Genomic DNA, 25,784 nt, shown 5'->3' with positions numbered 1-25,784 from the left:
AGCAGCACACCGGGAACTTCCGGCCCGAGTGGCTTCCCGGAGGCTCGCTGGGAGGGGGTCGTGTGGGTGCGGGTCCCCCTCCTGCTAGGGGGTTCCCTGGGCTGGGATAACCGAAGAACCCCCAGGTTCTCAGGGACGATTTAGGCCAAACCAGAACCCTGACTGCTGTAAGTCGAACGGCCAGACATGCACTTTGTCACTGAAGCCTATTCTAATTTTTACGACTCCTTAAAAAATCTACAGTTAAAGTTTTACCGGAACACGTCTGTTCAGCAATGCTGGGGATCTAGGTCTCCACATCTCAAGGACATGCTAGTTTCTGGGAGGTTCTGAGGAGGTTGGGGGTTGCAGAGCTGGGCTGGGCGATGCCACCGATCCTCCAGACCCGTGAGCCACGGGTGCGCGCGTCCAGGGCGAGTATGACCCGAAATGCGAGTCCCGGGATTCCCCTCCACCCCTCACCCCGCCGCACTCTCCCCGGGCTGTGCTGGGGAACAGGGGACTCGGTCCTCCAGGAGCCCCTCTTAGTCACAGCAGGCCGGCAGGTTCAGCCTTCAGGTCTGGGGCTCCCTGAAGCATGGCCACAGCCCCTGCTACTCGTCAGCCCCGTGTCCAGCTGTACCCGGGGGGGCCAGGCGGGGCAAGCACCTGCAGCTGGCGGGGGAACGGACGGGCGGGGCAGGGCGACCCTCGGCCCGACCCCTGACCCTGGACGGTGGGGAGCGGTCCTTGCCGCCGGCACCGGAGAGCAGGAAGATGCGGCCACGTGCTCGGTCCACAGGCCGGGGCCGCACCCATGCACGAGCGCTTCCTTCTGCGCATGTGTTTTCTCTGCCCCGGGATCCCAGGCTTCCAGGGGAAGATGTGCCTTACCTCTGCACTAACTTATCTCTGCTCCCCCGGCCCCAGGTGGCTTAAAGCTCCATGTGCTGGGGGGATGGATGGCAAGTCTAGGGCCACAGAGCCCCACCACCCAGTTTCCAAACCTGGATTTAACAAACAAAGGTGGCACAAAGCAATATATTGTGACCTACGACTACAGAGAGCTTTCCAAAATAACTTAAATTTTAAGAAACCAATAAAAAAGTACTAAAGTATCAGTCGCTCAGTTGTGTCCAACTTTTTGTGAACCCATGGACTGCAGCCCGCCAGGCTCCCCTGTCCATGGGATTCTCTAGGCAGAAACACTGGAGTGGGTTGCCATTTCCTCCTCCAGGGTAAGAAACCAATAACTGTGGATAAAAAAGTTCTCCCTGTTTATCACAGGGAATTATAGTCAATATAACTTTAGTCAATATCCTGTGATAAACCATAATGGAAGAGAACATGAAAAAGAATATATACACATGTGTAACTGAGTCACTCTGCTCTGCAGCAGAAATTAAGACAACATTGTAAATCAACCCTACTTCAACAAAACAGATTTAAGAGAGAGAGAAACTAAAGGCTGAATACCTATTTTGGGCCATATGGCGATGAAACAAAGAAGTAAGACAAAGTCTCCTGGGAAAAGTCGGCCTTAAAGGGGGCTTCTGACTAAACCAGGAGAACAGTTTATTTATGGAACTTTCCCTGGTGAACTGGTCAGAGAGCCTGCAGAGCACGTGTCTGTGACCTGCTCCTGCATACAAGCGGGCCCGGGCCCAGGACCAGTGTCAAAGTCCCTCCCTGGGGGGCCACTGTGACCTCAGGGGACCTACACATACAAAAACACAAACAATCTTAAATTGATAAGCATCATAAATGATGTGCCATGTGCCTATATGTTAGAGACACTCCCCATTAATGAGAAAGCAGCATGATTTTGTATACATTTCTTGTATATATTCCTACACAGTGTATTAAAAAAAGAAAAGTCATCACTTTGCTGACAAAGGTCTGTATAGTCAAAGCTATGGTTTTTCCACTAGTCATGTAGGGATGTGAGTTGGACCATAAAAAATGCTGAGTGCCGAAGAACTGATGTTTTCACACTGTGCTGGAGAAGACTCTTGAGAGTCCCTTGGACTGCAAGGAAATCAAACCAGTTCATCCTAAAGTTAATCAACCCTGAATATTCATTGGAAGGACTGATGCTGAAGCTGAAGCTCCAATACTTTGGGCACTTAATGTGAAAAGCTCACACACTGGAAAAGACCCTGATGCTGGGAAAGATTAAAGGCAGGAGGAGAAGAGGGCGACAGAGGATGAGATGGTTGGGTGGTATGACCGACTCAATGGACACGAGTTTGAGCAAAGTCTGGGAGATGGTGAAGGGCAGGGAAGCCTGGCGTGCTGCCGTCCACGGGGCTGCAAAGAGACAGACACGACCTAGCAACTGAACAACACCAAAATACATTACTTATATTTTCACTTCCATGTTTCATCTAAGGGTTCTCTTTGCCAAGTAGTTGATGAGTTGACCAGTTTTGTTCAGAATTTCCTTTGGTAAAAATACTGGAAGGGAAGTTTTCTGTGAGATACATGTGATGTGAGCTATGGCATAGACTTCAGTCAAGTCACGCCATCCCCTGGATGGCAACCACCCAGCCAGCAGCTGGGGTCCTGGAGGTGAGCCCGCCGTCTGCTCAGCTGTGTTTCTGCCTCCTGACCTCCTCTTGCTGCTCATCACTCTGACCCTCCAGAAGCACCTGGGAAAGCGGCGTGTGCCCCTGCGCTCTGAGGCTGCAGGGGAGGGACGATGCGGGTGGGCTGGGCAGGGGCTGTGGGCTCACACACAGCTGGACATGCGTTGCAATGAGCAGCAGTGTCCTGTCTCTTCATATTTTTAAATAACTAAAACTTCGAGCAGAAATTCAAGAATCAGGAGTCCTGGGTTAAAATCCCAGGTTTGCCCCCAGACTCCTAGCTGACTCTAAAAGCAAGCCATTTTCACCCTTGGAGAATTAAAATATCCACATCTCTGTAATTAGAAAAACTATACCAACTTCTACCCAAACATGGTTTGAGAGGCTTACCAAAAAAGATGTGGTGTAAATGGAAAGAATGACACGGATTCACTGAAAACCTAGGATATTAGTCACACAACGAAAGTTACAAGTGCCTACATTATTTGTATAGCTGCCCCTACGAAAAAAGAGCACCCCAGGAGCTTGTGATGTTCCCTCTAAACAGACGTTTCGAGTTTGTAACCAGGGAAGTTTGGCAGTCTTCAAAACCATACAGAAAGGTGCAGCTACAACATTCTCCAGAGTTAAATGGATTCCTAGTCTGAAGTTAAAGCACTTAAGTAGAGTAAATTAAGTTAGCCCCGAATTCCGCTTGACAACTGGGATCCCGCCCACTGCTGAATTGCTGTCTGAAAGAAGAGAGTCACAATGAATCTGTCTGGTCTGAATCAAAGCCCCAAAGATATATGCTCTGTTCTTATGGTTAATCCTGTGTCAACAACTACATTCTTTCTAAGGTCCTTAAAAAATTCTGGGATTCTCTGGATTGCAAAAGGATCTCCTCTGAGGCTTTTCACGGGTGGCCTGGTGTGGCTTCTGTCCCCAGGAAGGCCGGCGGTGTGTGCTGTCACCTCGCCGGTGCTGGCTGCAGCCACTCCGGGGAAAGACTGAGGACAGAGTCTAAGCAGCACGGGTCGCTGGGCTGGGGCCCCATCGGCTCCCCAGGGGGATGGGACAGGCCACCGGCCTCCGAGTCACCCGGTCTCTACAGAGAAGAAGGGCCATGTGTTCAGCATACAAGCACCCAGGCTTTCTCTTCCAGGGATGCCCTTCTTCAGGACTGCGTGTATGTAAGAGCTAGTTTTAAAACATGCAGCTCGGAGCGAGAGAGGGCAGACCGTGACTCTACAAACCTACAGAGCTCCCGTGCAGTAACCTCTGAGGGCCTGAGGTGTGACCTGAACGTGGACAACCCAGAAAGTGGATCACATACATACTGTACACACTGGGCCTTAGCACAGAAAAATAAAGGGGGTAAAATGTCTCAATAACTGTGTATTTAAAATACATCTAAATGGTGTTTTGGATGCAAAGGGTTAGATAAAATATTAAAATTAATCTCATCTTTTTTTTATTTTCTCAAATGTGGCTACTAGAAAATTTTAAATTACTTAAAATTAAATGGCTCACATGTGTGGCTTGAATTACTATTATTATCCAATTATTTCTATTGGGTAGCCATGTTCTATAACATCTCTTACCTTGGTATGGAAAGAGAAATAAATGTTAGCTTCAATGTGTCTAAATTAACTCATGAAAGTTGAAGAAAATGACATTGGGCTGTGTAAATTGTTTCATTTAGGGATTTCGCAATGTCAAAACAGGAAGGCATAGTCTGCATCATTAAAACCAATATAAATTGTATAGTAGATGGTCTTTAGGCCTTCATGGGACAGTGTCTATCAAGCTGGAATCATATTCTCAGATTCAGAACCTTACAGTACGCACGACTCCAGCCCTCACACTGAAGATGAGAAAACCATGAGTCGGAGTGTTTGCAGCTCCTGGGTCAGAGGCAGCCGCTTGGGGCTGAGGGGCACGCGGCCCTGTGCGTCAGGCCACACGGGCCGGGAAACAGCAGGTACAAACACTCAGGATTTCACGCTCCATTTGGAGATAAATTCCAGGAGCACATATTTTATTTTAATAAAAACAGCTCATGAGGCGAAGGCCCTCTAGGAAATATGATACAAGTATTTCTCTGAATAATTGAGTATTAGCTTTAAAAAAATTGCTATGGGAAAACTGGTATCCTGCTTTTAAGAAAACTCACCGATAACTCTGGAGAACGGTCAAGTGATTCATTTTACCACAAGAAAGCTCACAACATTAGCCATCACCTAGAACTGTTCCACATCCCTCCCGACTGTCGCGGTGACTGATCGCTGAGTGAGGACGGCCTGGCTTATCTGTTCATCCCCAGGGCAGAAGCCCCATCTTTCAAGGTGGTCCAGCATGGGACGGGTTCCCAGAGCCCAGATCCCACAGGCAGGGACCCAGCGAAGGTCGCGTTCACCTCTGACGCGGGGACAGCAGCGGTGCGCACCACACACTCGATGTGGGCGGCAGACAGGGCCGTCCGAGGGCAACGTCTGTAAGCGTCGCAGCTTTGCCTGCGTGTGGACACTGTCCCCAGCCCTCGCTGGTGTCCCCTGCAGGGCCTGCCGAAAGCCCAGCTGCGCTGTCTCTGCACCTTTAACACCGGATGTGCAGTCAGGTAATGCCCCGCATCCCTACCACGGAAAGCAGCTTTTCTCGAAAACTGGAGTGCGCCCGCTGGGTTTGGAGAACGTTTCCCATCCTAAAATAAGCTTCAAAGCACAGAGACAGAAATGGTCACTCTGCTGATAACTGTTTTACCACCCTCTGTCAAATTAGGGAAAATGGCAGGGGAAAAAAAAAAAACCCAACCTGTATATAGTCATTTCTGTGTGCCTGTTCTTTCCACCATTTAAAACGACGGTGGAGCTGGCCAGACAGTGAGCCACAGGCAGGGGAGGGGCGACGCGGCCACATGTCTCACTGGCTCCTTTTCCAGGGGACAGAGTGGGGGCCAACAAAGGAAGACACCACACACGCACGTCAACGGCGTAACCCACCCACTAAAGGGCGTCGGTGCTCCTCGTTAACTGGCATCGGTCTCAATTTTTAGCTTTTATCCTCCTCTTGAAATAAAAAGACGAGCATCCCTTCACGTCTGTGTACCTTCAAGCTGTGGCATTCAGGCTCAACGAGGCCGGGGAACACCACAGACAACCGACTCTCTATGCGGGCTTTCCGTCCACCTCTCCAGACGCTTCCTTGCGGCCGTTCAGTCGCTCAGGCATGTCCAACTCTTTGTGACCCCATGAACTGCAGCACGCCAGGCCTCCCTGTCCTTCACCATCTAAGAAATCCTAGACTGAGGGGGAGGATCAGGATGTCACAGCCCTGTTCCTCCAGTGTTGATCCTTCCTAAGCACTAAAAAGAAGTCACTTAAAGAATCCTGGAGAAGACTAATTAAATCCGGTCCTTCCCACGTGCTGGGCATTATGTTACACACTGCTCTTATGCACTGAAATCTGGGACAAGACCTGCACGCTGGTCAGTAGATATGAGACCAAGAAAAACTACAACAAGAGAGAAAAAGATGCCCGGGGAGGTGGGGGGTCTTCTCTCCATAGCTCGTGGGTCTGAGCTGCTGGGTGATGTGGGGGTGGGGAAGATGAACAAAACCATTATTTTATAAAAAAAAAACAAAAAACAAGTTTAATTTGTTTCTAGAAACAGTGATTTTATATCTAAAAGTAGCATTTTAGAAAATGAAAAATAAGTGCACATTTGCTCAAAGTGTTCTCAAAACAGGAATGTTACAACATAAAGATACAGTATTTCACCTCCACATATACAGGCATCTGCGGGAACAGGGCACCTCTGCCTGCACCCGAAGAGACCGAAGAGACCGCCTTTTAAAAGCAGACCCACCTTCTCCACGGTCACAGGAAACAGGAGCTGAGTGGGGAGTCTCTTTCAGTCGTAACACTTACTGTTACCATTTATTGTTAATTTGAGTCTTAATTGTTGCTATATGATCCTTTTAGAAAACTGGCTAATATATATACTATAGTTCATGTATATATTTATTGTTGTTTAGTTGCTAAGTCGTGCCCAACTCTCCGTGACCCTGTGGACTGTAGCCCACCAGACTCCTCTGTCCATGGGATTCTCCAGGCAAGAAGACTGGCGGGGCTTCCATTTCTTTCTCCAAGGGATCTTCCCAACCCAGGGGTTGAACCCGTGTCTCCTGCATTGCAGGCAGATTCTTTATCACCGAGCCACACAGGAGCTCTTGTAGATATATATATATATATATATATATATATATATATATGTAAACAAAGCACAGAATACTTTTTCAGCCACAAAAAAGAATGAACTCCTGCTATTCGCAGCATGGATGGACCTGGAGGGCATCATGCTGAGTGAGTGAGTCAGATAGAGACAGACAGACAGTGCCCACCCTCACTCAATGCTAAAAGATACAGCAAGCCAAAAAAACGGAGCCTACAGACACAGAACCAGGTGGGGGCAGGAGTGAGGATACCAGCAACAGCAACGGGTGAGGGTGGTCAACAGCCAGCCCCTCCTAGGGGTGAGACAGGTGAGGCCCGGGGTGGGCGGAGGGCGGGTGGCACGCTCAGCACTGCACTGCTGCGCCCTTGAGAGATGCTCAGAGTAGATCTCAGACGTGCTCATCGCAAGATTAAAAAAACTGTTAACGGTGTAAGGTGACAGATGCTGCCTAGGCTTATCATGGTGATCATTCTGCAACATATACCAACATCAAATCATGATGCTGCACATTCAAAACTAACACAGTGCTATATGCCAACTAGCTCGCAATTAAAAAAAAAGCAACACCTAGTGCTACCTGACCCTAATTTAAGAAAACTTGTACTGCTGTGAACATGTCCAGTCCATCCACAGTCACCTCGGTCGGCTGACATGCAAACTTAGTAGCTCCGTATCTAAAAGAAATTTTAGAAGCAAGGTTTCTTTCTTGCTTATAGAATGCTGTAATTCTTTTTAAAAGACTATATTTCAGTTACAGAAAAAATAATAATACTATGTCAAAAATGACAACAATATGCATTTTTTTCCACCTTGGAAACTTTAGACTTGAAAGCCGCCCATAGTGTAACTTTTCCAGCGCTCCAGTTGAGTTCTGAGACCACCAGAGTAACACCAGCGTTCAGAAACCACAGGGCCGGCCTGGCTAGAATACACACACGGCTGCCGAGGGGCCGGAAACGCAGCCAGATGGTTCTGCTGAGGGAGGCACTTTTCTTCTTTATAAAACCAAAAAGGCAGTAATAGGTCAAACACAAAAATGCAGATACGGTAGAACCGAAAGCTAGCGGGAGACTGATGTCAGCGAGACAGGCACAGCCTCGTGCGGTGCGCCCATCGACAGCAGCCGGTGAAGGCAGGGAGATAAAGTGAGGAGACGCAACCCCGTCGGCCCAGACCAGACGCCGGAGTGGTTCAGCGGGGCCACTGAGGCCTGGAAGCCAAGCACATGTGAGGGTGTGAGACTGGGCGCTTACGAAGGATCACAAAAACAGCAAAAATGAACCTCCGTGCCAAGCCTGAGGGAGAGACAGGCTGCACACGGGTTGCTGGCCTGTCCATCTCAGCCCCCTGTCAGGACCCCAGGAAGCCCTCCCGGGACGGCACTCAACATGGGTCCGGGGGCGGGCGGCACAGCAGGGACAGCAGGGTGCTGGGCCGAGAGCTCTGAGCCGCCCAGGCCGGTCAGAGCCGGGCCTCCCGCGAGCAGGCATATGGCCCAGGCAGGCCCTCCCAGGAGAGTCTTGGGAGGGGAAGACCTGCCCCCACGAGCCCCAGCAGAGCAGAGTAGGGCAGGGCGGCCGCAGGCCCAGGCTCACCTGAAGGTCTGTGGCCTTCTCTTCTGGGCAAGGGGGTGCTCACGGGGGGGGGTGGGGTCACCCCGGGGTCACTGGAGGGGCCAGGATCTGAGAAGCGTGGACTCCCAGCCAAGAGGAGAGACTGGCCTGAGAGGGGAAAGGGGCTGCAAAACCCGTCCCTTAATGTTTAACACAAGATTGTGTGCTTGTCATGGTTTCCATGGAAGGTGGGTGACTGCGGGTCTCAGGTCCCCAGTGGGTCCAGGCCCAGGGGCTCCTGCAGCTGCAAGGGCGTTAGGAGCACAAGGCCAGGGCCTCACCCTGCAGACATTGAGACCCCATCAGAGATACTACACTCAAGTGAGGGTTCAGGAGCTGCCACTTTACCGGAGAGAGGGGAGGGAGAGAGGGGGGACCAAGAGAGACCCCCGGAAACAGCCCCTGAGCCGCACGGCCGCTCGGAGCCTGCCGAGGTTGTGAGCCAAGGGCAGCTGAGCTGGACCCGGGCTCGCGGGGCTCAGGTTACAGGTGACTCACGGCCACACCGCCCGCTGACGCCGGTTCCCGGAGCCGCCCGCGGACGGTTCACTACAATGAGGCCCTCAGCGGCCTCTGACAACAAGCAATGGAATTCAAGCCACCTCGGCCCTTTCTTCCAACTTCTCACTTCAGAGTTTCTGAAGATAAGGATCAAATGAAGTGATTTCTGTTAAACCTGTATTTCCTGTACGGAGCTGATACCTTCCCCGGACGACACGACGGTACAAGTACTGAAGTAACGCGTGCCGCAGCAGAAGTCCCTGCTCGGAACCGCGGGCCGCCTCCCCTCCCTAAGCAGCTGTTGCGGCTTCTTTCTGACCCGGGTCCTCGGGCCTGGGCTCCGTCTCTCGGGGCGGGGGGGGAGTGCCCAAAGCCAGCAGCACAAACGCTGTCTCATCCCTGATTCCCGGGGAGGGTCGACGCTGGGGGTCAGTGCAAAACACGACTTCTACATCTCATGAGAAGGTCTAAAGGCACCAAGAACCCACCCGAAAAGGCCACGCGGCATCACAGTCAGGCCAGGCCTGTGGGCCAGGGCGTCTCCATTCAAAGCCAGCCTTGCCCTGTGAAAAATGCACATAATAATCCCTGCTCTCCTAACCACGGTCTGACATTTGTCAGGAGAATCAGATCCAAAGATGGGACTGATAAAGCACCACACAAACACAAGAGGATAACCTTCGGGGCTTAAAAAAAAAAAAAAAAAGTCCGGTGAAAGCACTTTTTATTTTGTTTTCAGTCTGCTGAAAACACTTTTTATTTTGTTTCCAAACTTGAAATTTAAGATTCAGTGAAAGTCAGCAAGTAATTCCCGAGCCATAGGAGACACCGTAAGAAAAAAGCCCGCGAAACCATGGTGACGCCCAGGCCCGGATCTCTGTGGCGCCGCTGCCACGCGCGGGATGAGCGTGGGGACCACAGACGCGGTCCCAGGCTGGCCAGGTCACGGCCACGGCCAGGAATGCACCCCGCCTCCCAGACTCTGCCTGGCGGCCCCCAGCCGGCCCACAGGGGAGCCAGCACGGGCAGGCCCCAGCCCCAGTGCCAGAGTTCTGATCACAGGAGAGGAAGGGACGCTTGGAGAGCCCGAGGTCCTGCAGGACGACCTCCCTCCGCGCCACAGTTCAGAGACTCCTACCGCCAATTCTGCCAAAGAGCTGCCTACGAGTCATGAAGTCAACTTTTACACATATTGAAAAACAAAGACAAATCATTACAAAGTGAGCACCTCATATGTGTGTGTGTGGCAGGGGGTGGGGGGGGGGTGGGTTGGAATGGAGAGAAAGTTTCCAGAAGAACCTGTGACAGAAATCTTGCTCTATCAAAGAATGCTGCACCAGTGATGCGCTTGAAAACTGAGTGGAAACAGCGTGGATCCCACAGATCAAGAGGTTTGTACGGGGCAGGTGTCAACGTTATCAGTCAGGCTGCGGGCGACTGACCTTACAAACTCACTCTGTGATGTTTAAATTCTGTCTTATAAGTCAGGGCCAATGTACCATTCTTTCTATGTTTTCCATCTGCTCGGATAACCTTCTTTTAAAAATAGGAATCAAGTCTAGTGATAGTACTGATAGAACCTAGAGGTCCTCGGGAGACTGACCCAAAACGAGAACGTGTGAGCACTGCTCGGCGTTCCTTCGTGGCCAGAGTGCAATAAGAGAGAAACCTGCCTAAGCACGTTTGGCTGGGGTCAAGAAAATGCATCACAACTAAAACCTAAATGTGGTAAGAGTGTGTTCTGTGGAATATGTCTTATGCTAAGTATAAGAAACAATGTTTTAGAAGTAAGAGAAATCAAACACATCCCGTATTTTTATAAATTCATTTTTAAGACATGTTATGAAGAAGTAATCGACAGGAAGGGTCCATTCCTTCCACGTATTTACAGGGCGCCTGTTCTGTACCAGGCATTTTGTGAGGCCCGATTACAAGGGAGAGGGACAAACCCCAGTCCGTGGGGGGCGGGCCCAGGTGGCCAACCTCATCCTGTATTTGTGGAGGAGGGATTTCATTCTCCGAGATTTCAGGTCTCAGATTCTGCAGGAAGTGATGGACAAGGAGGTAGGCTCAACCATTTTCATTATGAAGTGAGAAAGTGCGGCAAAAGCGACCTCAGATATTTTGCGTGACTCAGAGGAAGTGGGGGACGAGAGGCTACAGAGGAGTTTTGCGTCTTTCTTTAGGGTCTTCACTAGTCACGTCCGCGTGAGGCTCTGTCAGCAGCACCGACCGCTTCACAAACGATTTCTCAATTCTGCCTTTAGGTAATTCTGCTTCTGTAAAACTTTGCTTGTGAATTATTCGGGCTTCGTGGAAGCCCCATCCATGATTTTCTTTGCTAAAATGAGACAGGGTCTTCACTCCGTTCCCCAGGCTCATGCCCCTGGGCACCCTGAACTTGTGAGCAGGATACAACCACAGCCTCTGGAACCACTTCAAAGGCCACCTGTAAAACCTTTTGGAAATTTGGTTCCAAGAGGATGATGGCTCCTGCAGACACTTGAACCACAGTAAGGTTCAAGAACCGGAATATAAAGTCAGTACCCTATCCTGAAGCTATTTAACTAGCAAGTCAAAGTGTCAACCGTTCCACTTCTGCACAACAAGAGTCCCCAGCACTGCTGCCTCCTGTAAACTCATCACTAAGTGCAGGTGATGTCAGCCTTTATGAGAGGCAATTACATCCATATCTCAGCAAGAGTCTTGTCATTGCGATTAAACAGCCAGTTCTCATCGTGGGCGGAAGCAGACAGGAAGTGGGCACCAGCAGGGACAGACGGGAAAGCACAGGAGCAGACACGCGAGAGTCTGCGGGCGAGGGGGCAACACGGGAGGGCAGCTGAGGGCTGCAGCCCAGAGGCGGGGGCCGTCCAGGGACCCTCATCAGACCCTGAGATAAGAGCGAGCGCCACCATTCACACGGTCATCTTCAGGAGCAGACCATGACTCCCCCGGGGGCGCGGGGTCACCTGAGGACCCGAGGTGTGCCGCCGCCGCGCGGGGGTGGGGCGCGGGGCAGGGCCCAGGCCGCTGCTGAAGGCGGGCGATTCTGCCCCTGAGCAGGCGCGGGGCGTCTCCCCGGCTTGGCATGTGCTGAGCCGGCAACCCCACCTAGATGCGCTTTCCTCCTCTCCACGCACACGTGCACATGTGCGCGCACACCCGTACCCCTTTGCCAAGAACTGCTCTTCCGATGCAAGGTCAGATGTTCCCTTCTACCTTTGTAAAATACAACTGAAAATCTGATCTTGCAATGTCTCTAATCCCCATGCTGGGACTTACCTTTGGATGAAAACTTAAGGAGTAACCCAACCCATCCTAGAAGCTTCATTCGTCAACATGATGACACAGACAGGACCTACAGTGTATGCGGTGTGGGGCCCATGGCCACTCCTGGGGTGTCACCCCCAACCAGTCAAGACCTGGCCAAGGAAATGTGGCTATGGTGACCTTCAGCATCTCTGCCGGGTATGGCCTGACTAGCGACCCGCTTCAGAGACCACCGACTCTCAGAGACTCAACCCTGACAAGAGACCAAGTCCTCTTCTAAAGACGAAGAAGAGGTGCCGCAGTGAGCCAGCTCCCCTTAAACAGCCTCCGGGCGCCCCCACGGCATCCCCTCCCAGACCTGTGTGAGAGCGCGCAGGGCGGAAATGCCCGCAGCGGCCTGCACGCGGGGCGAGGGGCCCAGGAAGAGCGGGCAGCTCCCCCAGCTCGGCCGCCGGGCTCCCGTCCGGCCGGAGGCCTCCGCGCTCCTGGGTCTCCGTCCCCTGCGAGCACAGCCCTCGAGTTCTCGCGGAGACAAGCTGCAGCCCTGACGCGCGAGCCCGGCCTGGGCACAGGCTGTGCTGAGGGCACGCGCACAGTTAGGAAGACGAAATTATTTTCACAGTGTGAACTGTCAGCTGACCTTATCCCAAAAGAAATGCAAGTTTACAGAATCTGGGTGATGGATATATGTGGCCGTTCACAGTAAAATCCATTCAACAATTCTGAACCTTTAACAATGTTTCCAATAAAATAATAAAAAAAGGTCTAACTGCACACCACTTGTCTACCCTAAAGTACAATATAGTTTAAAATAGAATTTATATTCTTCATTTCAAGCTGAAATACCTCTTACCCACTCAAATAATGTTTTCATCATCTTGATCTCAAAGCTAGACTATGAGACAGAAGTTAACGGATCTGAATCAGCAACAGGAAATGGCTTTGTATAAATTGCCAGGAAAATGTTCCCAAGACAGACAGATTCCCATCATGGACGTACAGCACGTGAAGGTGAAGGCTAATTCTTAACAGGACTGCTATTTGTCCTTTTCAAAGATCGATAAATTGATACATAAACCTTGTAGAGACTGTGGCAAAAATCACTAGCCCAGGTGGGACCATCTATACCCAGTCCAGCAAACTCTCTCTACTCCTCTTCTCTGAAATCCATCCACAAGTAAAAAGTATAAGTTGCTTAACCTAAAGACTTATTGATACATTTATGTACAAATGAGAGGGATTCTATTGTTAAAGCGTGTGTAAACGAGATGCTATTGTGACTCGTTTGATCTGTGCTGGCTGAGGCTTCTCAACTCCAAGACTGATTAGAATGCCAGGATCTAGATGTGGGTTAATCAAACAAGGCTCCTGTTTTTTCATTCTTAGGCTTGTTGATTTTAATTTTGGCCACACCTACCTTGACTCATAAGTCTGTGAAGTAGCTCATTTTAATATAGTTAGAATTGCCAAGGATGGTCCTATTTCTTAAAATGGGGATAAAAGTTATGAATTTTTATTTAATGATGACACTTTTTTTGGAAATCATGAAATGTCAATTTCTTTCAGAACCTGTAAATGAGAAAGTGGTTTTTTCAGCATCAGTATCTGTTACTGTCGGATCCCCGGGAGCCCTCAACACGCAGAGCCCACCTGTTCAGGGCACAGACCAGGCCGTGGATGCCAGGGATGGCTGGCTCTGAGCATGTGTCTCTGGAATCCGAAAACACCACACCGTCCCTGAGGAGCCAGGCCCTCCTGCTCTCATGCCTTACTCTCCCGGGCAGTTTAGAACCTGGGGTTGCTGGACTAACACGTCTCGTCAAGGAATCTTAAACATGACATCATTTGGGAAGACCTTTTGAAGCCTTTGAGCCAAGATGTTTCTGAAATACTTCCCTGTTCCACGAACACAGACAGGGGTCCTTTGCGCCGAGGTTTGCGTGACCCCCTGAGCCAAGGTGCGCTTGGCATTTCGGGATGAAATGACCCCACAGTCCTCACGCAGACCCAGTGAGCTCCCGGAGGGGTTTTCATTACTTCTGCATTTACCCAACGGTCTCATGCATTTTTGTTGGATTTTTCTGGCATGTTTTCCAAATGCCATTTATTTTTCCCCTGATTGAAAAAGTTTGTATGTACTTGTTTCAATACATGGAAAATACAGAAGTCTACAGAAGAAAATAAACATAACCAAAAATAAGTATTACTAACATTTTGATATACTGTTTATTGCATTATCAAGATCTATTTCTGAGTTCCAACACAAACTTCTTCTGAATCCCAGTGCAAAAACATAAAATAGAATGAAGTTTGATCTATTTGGTTCCAAAACTGCAGAACAAGACTTTGGATAAAGATGGATACCTTCACAGCCTTCTAAGTAGCTGCAGGTATTTGCAGAGAGCTAGAAGGTTATACGCCAAAATGACAGTATTGAAAAACAATTATTTTTACAAAACTTGCCTCGTATTCTTAAGAAGGGGAGGCCAGATAGGTTAGACGAAAGAAAATTTCAGGTTCTCTTACATCACCTTTCACCCACTGTCTCATAGTTTTTAAAAGTGTGGACTTCTGTACTTTTTTAATGCAATGTTCTTAAAGTATATCCAAGGGCTACCATCACAAAAAGCTTCATTTTGTTTACAGCTCAGAAGAACACATGTAAATGATCTAAATGTTTCACTGCTGTGCAAAATATTAAATCAGAATTTTGGGGGCCATACTATACATCAAAATGTAGATGTCTAAGTATGCAACATTTTGAACTGTCACAAATAAAAGCAGTAACACAGCGGAGTCGGCCTCTGTGTTAGCAAGGGAACTCATGTTTGCTTTCTTTTGTAAATGGCCGTTTCTTTTTGAACTGCATCAATGAACAAGGGAGCCAGATCCGGTTTCCCAGAGGCACCACTGGGGACAGAAATAGTCCTGAGCGCAGGAAATCGGTGAGCACCTAAACAGGCACCGCAGGCTCTGGGACGAACACCCCGTCACCAACACACTCCTTCACGTCTCGCCACGGAAATGCCAGATTTCAGCAAGCATGCTCATCTCGGCAAGGTAAAGGTAACGATTTGTTCACAGGTACCACCGAGGTAAAAGGTAACGATTTGTTCACAGAAAAATCACGCTACTTACGTGTATATTAAATAACATACGTAACCCAAACTGAAACGTAACATGCAAGTAAATCCTGAGACTGGAGCCTAAATCCCCTCGAACAACGCCTGCTGCTCTGCAACAGCATCCCTGCTAGCATCTCTCTCCTGCTCTTTCTTTAATGGACAGAATTCACGGGTGGGAGTCATAGGCTGCCCAGGGCGGGGGATAAGCAGAATCTGAAGCAGCAGCAACCACACTCTCTGAGGACAGCACTCAGGAGCGAGCCAGCACACCCGCTGAAGGGCACGATCATACAGACTGGAAGTGACATCAGTACCAGTCGTGTTTCTGGGGGGTCTGAACACCAGTTCTGTTCACCAACAGATCCTCTCGCAGGCCGTCACTCGCATCGTGGGTGGGAAGAGGGAGGAGGCACGCGGAAGATGCTCCAGAGAGGAAAGAACACCATGCGCTTTCTGTCCACCGTCCAGCCCACTGGCCGGCAGCCTCGTTTTCAATAATTAAAACGACGACTGTGAGGGGCTCCCCTCTGGGCTGCGCAGGACAGCCCGCACACACCGCTGACCACGGGCCAGCAGAGGACACGGCGTGAGCTGAGACGCAGCTCCATGAGCACACTGACCAACCGCCCCCGCCAGGCAGCCCTCCCAGGAGGCCTGGCTCTCACTCGGAAAAGCAGACGCAGATACTTAGAGACCAGAACGCATTGGTTCCTACCTCCACATAGTCCTTGGCATGGCCCCAATCTCGTTTGGCATCCAGATTTCCCAAACTGAAACATTCCAGTTGTCCAAGGTGAATCTTAGCTACTGAACGGCTAATTTTCCGAGTAACAAAATTAGCTCCTAAAAGACACAAAAGATGTATTATCAGTTGAGTGATTTTGACATTTAACAGTTTGGTGAACCAAACACAATCTTGAGCCTCTGGGCATTTCTTCCATCCCCTCCCCCCTCTAAAACAATAACAAAAGGAAACGACAGAGACCACGGCCGTCACTCAGGCAAGCTCAGGAGCCCCACTGGAGCATCACGCCAGCTCCATGGCCACGGCAAACATTTGGGGGCCGTCTTGGCATCCCCCACATGCTGCAACACGCGAGCAGGCCCCAGGCCAGAGAGCAGCTCTTGGAAGGCCAGTCTTCACACAGAAAATTCAACTGGTTGGGCAAACGGAAATGCCAGAATCTGTAATAAGACCACCCTCATTTTTTAAGAACATAAACATCATGCATTCCTATTAATAAAACTATTTCAGGGTTCATGGGGAGAGAGAGAGGAGACTAGCCTGCCTCCCAGGTGGTACCACAGGAAACAAACAAGAAATGCATGTGGCTGCTGGAAGGGGGCTGGCCCATCCTTCTTTATCTAAAGAAGGTGGAGCGCCGAAGAACTGATGCTCTTGAACCGTAGTGTTGGAGAAGACCCTTCAGAGTCCCTTGGACAGCAAGGAGATCAAACCAGTCAATCCTAAAGGAAATCAACCCTGAATATTCTTTGGAAGAACTGATGATGAAGCTGAAACTCCAATACTTTGGCCACCTGATGTAAAGAGCCAGCTCATTGGAAAAGTCCCTGATGGTGGGAAAGACTGAGGGCAGGAGAAGGGGGCAACAGAGGATGAGATGGTTGGATGGCATCACTGACTCAATGGACAGGAACTTGGGCAAACTCCGGGAGATGGTGAAGGACGGGGAAGCCTGGTGAGCTGCAGGCCATGGGGTCACAGAGTCAGACATGACTGAGTGACTGAACAACAACAGTGGTGGCTATCCAGGGCTGAGTCTGAACTTCCAGGACTCTCTGTGCTGACTACAGTGTCGCCTTCTAGAGTCACCCAAGTGTCATCTGCAGGACAGCATTTCTGAATTCACTATAAATATTTTGAAATGATCGGATGAAAGGTATCATACCCGAAAGGAGTGAAACTGTTTTAATGTTCTCTGGTCTTTAATGAAAGCCTCCATCCACTATTAAAAGATCACAAAGCAGGAGAAAATTAAAAGGCACTTCTGAGGCAGCTTTATCTATGCCCCCGCATCTAAGTAAGGTTATCACAAAGCTACCAAAATCTCAGGGTAATTAACGGGCACGTGAGCTGGTCAATGGTGGCGTCACACAGTTTAGACAGATTGCCATCATAATTTATCACATTTCAGTAACTTTAGCTTTGTTCTTCTGCAGAAGAAACAGGGAGGTGAGTGTTATGACAAAAGCGTTAGACAAACTGACACAGAGATAAGGGGGATTCTTACAAATAGGTTTTCTCAACTTTGGCAAGAAGAGCCCAGCACACATTCAAACACACAGCAGACTCACTGCACAAACTTGGCAGACGCATTTATACCAATGCCCTACCACGAGTGACAGTGAGAATCTGAATTTTCAGCCTCCCTTGGCTGTTAGTAGAGTGCTTTAAGAAATCCAGCTTCAACTTTGCAGGGCACTTTATAATACACATAAGAGCTCCTTCCAAAAAGAGCCTTTGAATACAAAGTATTTACCAGGCATGATCCTTTTCAATCTACTACCAATTAGCAACTTTTAATTTACTATTAATTTAAAGTGACAATTAAATTTAGGCTTGATGTCTATCTTTGTGTTTTAGTGTCAGGACCATGCTATTATCCTGAAGTTCCCTGGGTAAATTTGTGATGTCAACTCACCTACATGACATGACTTAGTACTTCCTTCTTTGTGGCCAAATGGACAAGGACACACTGCATTTCTGTATCCGTCAATCAGCACACGGCCACTGGACTGTTGCCATCTCTTGGCTGTTGTGAATGGTGCTCCAGTGAACGCGGGTGCACACCTTTCTGTGTGGGGATCAAGTGTGCATTTCTCCTGGAATCACTGGGTCCCAGGTCAGCTCCATGGAGCCTCCCTGGCGGCTGAGCACTAAAGACTCCGCCTGCAATGCAGGAGATGCAGGTTCACTCCCTGGGTCGGGAAGGTGCCCTGGAGGAGGAAATGGCAGCCCGCTCCAGGTCTCTGGCCTGGGAAATCCCATGGTCAGAGGAGCCTGGCGGGCTGCAGTCCACGGGGCTGTACAGAGTCAGACAGGCCTGGAGCGATGCAGCGCTCACGCGCAGGGCAGCTCCACAGCGAACCCATCGATCAGCCGCCAGGTTCCGGCACAGCCGTTCGCCAGCTGCATCTCACCAACAGCGACTGGGTTCTCATTCCTCCACATCCTCCCCAACAACTGTATGGTTTTATCTTTTTAGTGACAGTCATCCTCGTGGGTACTTAAGTGTTATCTCCTTGGGGTTTTGATTTGCATTTCTCTGACAACTAATGACATTAAGCACCTGCATTTTCATGTACTTATCAGCCACTGGTATATCTTCTTTGGAGATATGTCTAAGCAGGTTTTTTTGTCCAGTTTTTAAAGGACGATGTCACTGGTCTTTTTAATCTTGAGTTGTAAGAGTGTCTTTATATATTATGGGTCCAAAACCTTTATCAGACATGACTTACAAACATTTTCTCTCACTGTATAAGTTATATTTTAATTTTCTTGATGGTGTCCTTTCACACACAATTATTTTTTTAGTTTTTGTGAAGTTCAATTTGTCTATTTTTTTCTTTTTTTTTTGACTGTGTGAGCTTTTGGTGTCATATCCAAAAGGGCTTTGCCAACGCAAGGACGGTCTTGAAGATTTTCTCCTGTATGTTTAACACCTTGCGTTGATTTGGTTCTTACATGTAGGTATCTGGCCTGGTTCCAGTTCATCTGTGTATGGTGAGAAGAAAAGGGCCCAGCTTTAGCCCTTGCGTGTGGCTATAGGGCAGCCTTGGCACAGCGTGTGTGCTGGAAAGGCTATTCTTTCTCCCACCTGAATGGCCTTTCACCTTCTGCTGAAAGTCGACTGACCGTGGACACACGGGCTTATCACTGACCTTCAGTCCTGTTCCACGGACCTAACACCTGCTGGCGTGTGAGAGCCACGCATGTGACCAGTACAGGTCTGTGGGAAGCGTCACAGCCAGGAAGTGCAGTCTTCCGACTGTTCTCTCTGTTTTACTTTTTCTCAGTCCCGTGAATTTCTGCGTGAATTTTAGGACCAGTCTGTTGATTCTGCAAGAAAGGGGCCCGACTTTGCAGCAATGGTGTTGACCATGCAGATCGGGGCGGAGGGGTGGGGCGGGGGAGCTGCCCTTTCTGACAGCACATCGTCTTCCTGCTCATCAGACGGTGGGAGGGCGCTTCCACTGATCTGGGGCTTGTCCAGGTGCTTTCAGCAATGTTGAGTAGTTTCTAGAGAATACATTTTCCACCTTTTGTTAAATTTGTTTCTAAGTAGCTTACTCCCTATGATGCTATTATAAGTGTAACTTCTCATGGTTTCATTTTCAGATTCATTTTCAACATTTTTATTGCCACCATGTTTCACTAGTTAATTCCTGGGAGAGGAAAGTGATTTTTTTTTTTTTTTTCAATTTGTTCTTCCCATAGAGCTGAGTGCCTAGGTCTCAGTGGTAAAGAATCTGCCTGTAATGCAGGAGACACGGTTCGATCCCTGGGTTGGGAAGTTCCCCTGGATGAGGAGACAGAACTCTTGCCTGGGAAATCCCATGGACAGAGGAGCCCGGTGGGCCACAGTCCATGTGGTCACGGAGAGTTGGACACGCCTGAGTGGCTGAGCATGCACGCATGCGCTTCATTTCCACTCATTACACAAGCTTCTTGTTTTTTGGAGAGAACTATACAAAATCACTTCACCTGAGGGCTGAGGCCTTGGCGGGCACTCTGTCCAGCCAGGCTCGGCGTGCAGACGAAGGAGGAGAGGCCCAGGGCCCGGGCTGAGCCGCCCCCGGCTCCTGCCAGTGCTGCTGGCACCAGCCTGCCCCCGGCGCAGGAGGCGTCCCACCGGGACGGGTTGCCGGTGTGGCGTGTGGCACAGCACACAGGGAGTGGAGCTCCTGTGAGCATTCACATGCGCGCTTGATTTCCAGCAGCCTTAAACTGCAATACCTCAGCCAGGATGAAGACCAAGTGACGGAAAGTCGGCCCAGGGAACCGACCGGAGGCTGCTGGCCACAGGCTCTGCCACCCAGACCACGTGGCGCTCTGAACACCAGCAGGGCAGGCACAGCTGCCAGGCCAAGCCTCGGGCACCCACCCAGGGACCCGGCACTGCAGACCGTGAACCATCACAGGCACAGAAGGAGTCAGGGTCGTCAGGTTTTAGTTTGTAAAACAGGGATCATAACAGGACTTACCGTGCAGGTCTGCCGTTTCAGAAAACCTAGGTAAATGTGATTAAGGAATTCTCAGTAAGTGTCACCTATTATTACAACTGTTACATTACAAAGTTAATGGTACCTGTAATTAAACCTCAATGAGAAGTCCAGATTTCTTAGTTTGTTCATGACTAAGTCCCTTAATTCTCTGATTTTTGGAAGTCTGAGAATGAGAATAGATCTAAATAAACAGCCAGAGGCAGGCAGGTGGACTGACACGCCAAAAGCACCAATAGCCATCTCTTATGTTGTATGTTGTAGGTTACTTTTTCAAGGTAAATTCGTTAGCCAAGGAAAAACAGAATACACACAAAAATGTATACTAATAAGAAGGAAACCAATCAAAATGGGTTTTAGTCCAAATACTAACTGAGATTGAGATCAGGAGCTTTTCTAGCATTGACAGAATGAAAAGTTCAGAACTTTTACTTTGGCAAATAGCAGACAAGAAAACCACCCCGTTAAAAAAACGCCAAACTATGCTGGATAAAATATGATGACGATTCACTGAATTTGAAAGCTGAGTCTCACACACCGCCTGGGTCACAGGTGGGCCCCGAGGGGTCAGGCTGGGAGTGGGTGGGGCATCACCTGAGGCCCCGGAAAGAGCTTCAGCTCTGATTTCCAACTGGAGGCAAAGGGCGAGGCTTCCAGAGAGGTCCAGGGAGCAGGGCCACATGCCCTGGGAGTCACTCGTAATTCTGTCCCTTTTATCAGTGTGTGCTAAGTCACTCAGTCATATCTGACTCTGTGCAACCCTGTGGACCATAGCTGGCCTGGCTCCTCCGTCCACGGGATTCTCCAGGCAAGAACACTGGAGTGGGTTGCCATTTCCTCTTCCAGGGGACCTTCCCGACCCGGGGACGGAACCTGTGTCTCCTGCACTGCAGGCACATTCCTGACTGCCGAGCCACTGTAAGGGTGATCTTTCATGAGCAAGAGTGCCAAACAGGGCCTCCAGCTGGAATAGGCCAGGGGCGATCAAGTCAGTTTCCTCTCAGCGCTCCTCTGCTGGGTGCTCGATTGCTCTGAACAGCTCCCCGGCCTCTTTTCAGAGAAGACAGGTCTGTTTATAACTCTGGACTGGAAAGGCTGTGCATCTTCCCGTCTGTACCAATTTTCCTTCTCATCCTACCTTCTTGAATCTTTCTTCTGGCATACTTTCCTTTCTTCTTAAAATGCATTCCTCAGAAGTTCCTTTAAAGTGGAGAAACTGTCTGGCTTGATTCCGAGAGTCCTGAGAGCCCCGAGCTGAAGGTTGCCCGTCAGCACTGGGGGCGCTAGCACACAGCCTTCCGGCTCCAGCTCTATCCTGGATGAGAGCTCGGTCAGCAGGGCGGTCCTTCCCCTTGCTCCTCTGGGGAGACCAAAGACGCCCTCTCTGTCTTCAGCTCCTGGGGTCGAGTCCAGGCGTCTAAGCGTGGTTTCTGCTCCGTGCACACGGTGTCTTCCTGCGTCTGAGTAACGCGCGGACCTCTGCGCATGCTGCCTCCTCTTCACCCTATCTTCTTCTTTCTGTTTCCTTCTGGGAAAGAATGCGAGACCTTCCCATGTTACCTTACAATCTCTTCACTTCTTTTTAAAATAATTTTCCTCCTTCTGCCTTTGTCTGCAATATGCGGAGTGACTTCCTTAGATCCATGTCATTCTCCTCAGCGTCTAGAATTTAAGTCAAACATTTTATTCTTCTTTAAATAACCTTTTATATCTAAAGTTCTCTCTGCTCCTTTTGCAGATCTACCTGGGTATTTTTCACATTCTGATTTTGCTTCTTTCATTATGACTTTTCATTAAACACACCCTGGAGCTCTATATTCTGATTGGACGGCTCTCACACCTCGAGCTCACCGGTGACTGATCTCTCTCGTCCCCTCTGCGGACTCTGACTCACTGGCTTCATTCTGCACTGATGGCGCTCCCAGTTCTCTGTCAGCAGTAATCCGCTGGAAGCCGGGGGACACGTCTAACAAGGACGGTCACCTCTAGAGAGGGTCTGCACAGAGACACCGCCCTGCCGTCTCCTCTCACCTCCCCCAGCCCCAGGGGCACAGCGTTCCGTCCCCACTTTCACGGGAAGGCCCAGACTGAGCCCACCCCTCCCCCACCCCCCGCTGAGAGGCTGGGTGGTGAGAGGCCTCCTGGGTCACCACATCCCACTGGGTGGACAGAACCAGGGGGCACCTTGCTGACCCTCACGGTTCCTGCCTGCCAGTGGGCGGGGCTGCCAGCAAGGCCAGACAGACCTGCAGGAAGAAACCCGCTTGCCCTGCACATCTCAGTACAATGTGAGCAACCACACCACGCTGGGCATATTTATTTTCACTTTACACATTCAGAAAACTTTGATTTTACTGTTTTATTTTGCATGGAGTATGTCTGTACATTGACTACCTGTATATAAAAAATACGTAAAAACCTGAAATTTGTCTATCTTGCTCACACGATTTCTCTGGCTCAAATACACTTATCTGTAATGATTTTTTCATGCACAGGCAAACTCATGAAATCCAAGAGGACCCTGTTTCTCTGGGCCTTCCCCTCTTGCCAGGCCTCACCTCCCATGAGGCCTGATGACCAGGACCCTCTGAGAAGCTGGGGAGCAGGACACTCGGGCTCAGAGGGGAACCCAAGGCAGACCCCGCGTCCCTGGCTCTGTTCCCGTGTCTGATCCTTGCGTGTGTGTGTGCAGACATCCAAGCCTTTGTTCTATTAAACTTTCTAATCTCATCTAACAAAGCAACCACATAACACCCTCCAAGTCAAATACCTTTAAGACAAAACTTGAAGGAAAAGGAGAACTGACAAAATTGACAAAACACACACCTTATATTTCCAGCATTAAACTGTAAGACATGAAGATAGCACACTCAGTAAAATTAAAGAACTAGATTATCTGTTAAAATACATTCTCTCCCACAGTGCATCACTTCAACAAACCTTTTCAAAAATGCAACAGTGGACACCATGGGGAGACTGAGCGGCTCTAAGGGAAGAAGCACCAGGGAGCCCCCGGAGCCCTGGGACAGCTCTTCTGTCATTCATGAGACAAGTCATCTCTTCTCTGGCCAACCACTTGCCGTGGGCCCCGCAGCTCTGAGCGTGGGGGACTGCAGCGGGCCGCCTGCCCGTGCCTGGGGCTGCGTGAGCACACACACAAACCCGTGAGAGCTGACCCCATCGGCACCAGGCAGGAGGAGAAGCGACCACGGTGCCTCCAATAAAATTCTACCCCATTGCCCAGCACTGCATCCAAAAGCGTTTGATTCAGAGGCTTTTTGGAATTAGATAAAGCACAGAGACAGCTTGGACGACGTTCTTCGGCAAACAGAAATCGTTCCAATGTTCCTTGAACCCCTGGCGACCTCCGCCGAGCCCACGTCCCACCCCGCAGGGATCCCGGCCGCCCCGCTGGGCAGGGCCTGGGCCGGGCGCAGTGCAGACGGGGTGGAGAAAGAGGAGACGCGGGAAGGTCACAGCCAGCGGTGCAGACCGCGGAGATCAGAGGGCCCGTACCTCCTGTGCTGCGAGCCCGGCCAAGAGCAACAGCGTCTGACTGCAGGGACCCGGCGGACAAGAGGCCCATTCACGGCGTGAGCTGCCACCTCCGGGCAGCTGGTCATAAATGTGGGCTGAGGAGAGAGGTGCAGGCTGCTCTGCTGTTTGCTCCAGCGCGCGCTGCCCTTGTCGGGGAGCCGGCCCTTCACGTGCCTGCGTGCTCACCCTCCTGTCCTGGGCTGTCCTGGGCACTCAACCCTCGGGGCAGCCGCCCTGGAGACGCAGTGTTCCCAGGAGGAAGCACGCCTGGGGGCCACACAGGGACTTGCACACCATCCTTTGAAACCCACTCTTTCTATTGAAATGATTTGCTAATGTTAAAAGACGACTGATCTCCGGTGGGCCTGGGTCGCGTTCGGGCGCATCCAGGGCAGGGCACCTGCTACATCAGGAAGGCAGTGCTTCTCCCTGGCCAGGCTCACTCACAACCGCGGGGATTCAGGTCCTTCATCTTCCGTCTCAACTCAGAACCGTCCTGACCACTGAGAAGCAGAGCACGGCCACTTCACGGAAATTTCACGTTCAAGGTAACTTAAAAAGTCAGCATCTGCTTACAGGCATTCCAGTGCAGAGACTGCAACGTGAGAAAATCTCCCAAAGGCTGTGCTTCAAATCCTTCATCTGATGGGAAACAGGGACAAGACAAAGGTCCACACGTGGAGGCCACGGCGTCCCATTCTGGGGTCATCTCCCTCGGTGCTTGGGATCCAGTTCCTGTCCCAGAAAAGTGAGCAAACGTGGGCCCCAGCAAACAATGGCCTGCAAGTGACACCTCCACACTGCAGGCCGGGCCGAGTGAAGGCTGCCGAGCCCCGGGGCAGGGGTCGTCCACTCCCGCGGACATGGCCACTCCACTCCTGAGTGCCCGTTCCAGGAAGCAAGTTCACGTTCACGACCATCGGACTTAAATAACTAGCAGCATCTGCCTGCATCTTTCACAGTGAGAGGGGCATTTATGTGTCATTTTTTTCCCATATGGGGTATTATTAATAGCGCGTGACTGTGCTGGGTCCAGAAGTTTGCTGTCCAGTCACTAAGTCACGTCCGATTCTGTGACCCCGTGGACAGCAGCCTGCCAGGCTCCTCTGTCCTTCACTATCTCCCAAAGTTTGCTCAGATTCAAGTCCATTGAGTCGGCTGGTCCAGCAGAATAGATGATACTCGTTTTTAAGGATATTTTCAGTTCCTGCCTGATTTTCTTTCTTACAAGGAGACGTCATGTCTGCAGGCTTAGGAAACACTTCAGCTGAATCGTCCACCGGGACCTCCTGCATGCGCCGTCCCAGGGCCGTGCACGCGGGCGCACATCCACACTGAGGTTCACAGCCACGTCCAGCCCGTCTTCCTCCAACAGAAACCTCACAGCTCCTCAGAGGATCGCCCCCCTCTTCCTTTACGAGGTTTCTTCTTCTGCACAAATCCATTGTTAGGGTTTTAAGGCGGACCTGGGGCCGGGCTGAGACGTTTCCTGTGGACTTCACCGCAGCCTCCTCAACGTCGTGTGGGCACAGCGGCTTCCCCTTTTCCACTGGTAAGACGATGCTGAGCACCCACCTTCCTCACCGCCAGGAAGTGCTCTCTGTGGTCGGGCTGTGGTTGCACTTCCTAGATTGCGGCCATTGTGGGCTACTTATCCTTCCGCACATCCTCTTTGGTGCCTTTTCAGACACTCCAAACTTACCAGATA

The 25,784-nt window shown here is 50.3% G+C and overlaps 1 protein-coding gene across 1 annotated transcript in view; it reads right to left on the bottom strand.

The window, feature by feature from the left end:
* GMDS (GDP-mannose 4,6-dehydratase) overlaps positions 1-25,784 on the bottom strand; it is a 432,217-nt gene that overhangs the window by 207,856 nt on the left and 198,577 nt on the right. Inside the window, exon 7 of the mRNA XM_061147748.1 lies at positions 16,011-16,138. Within this exon, the coding sequence (XP_061003731.1) occupies positions 16,011-16,138 (128 nt within the window). The remainder of the gene's footprint in view (positions 1-16,010; positions 16,139-25,784) is intronic.

This window comes from Dama dama, chromosome 7 (assembly GCF_033118175.1).
Source record: "Dama dama isolate Ldn47 chromosome 7, ASM3311817v1, whole genome shotgun sequence".
In the NCBI taxonomy this organism is placed as follows: Eukaryota; Metazoa; Chordata; class Mammalia; order Artiodactyla; family Cervidae; genus Dama; species Dama dama.
This window is presented reverse-complemented; position numbering and strand designations above follow the sequence as displayed.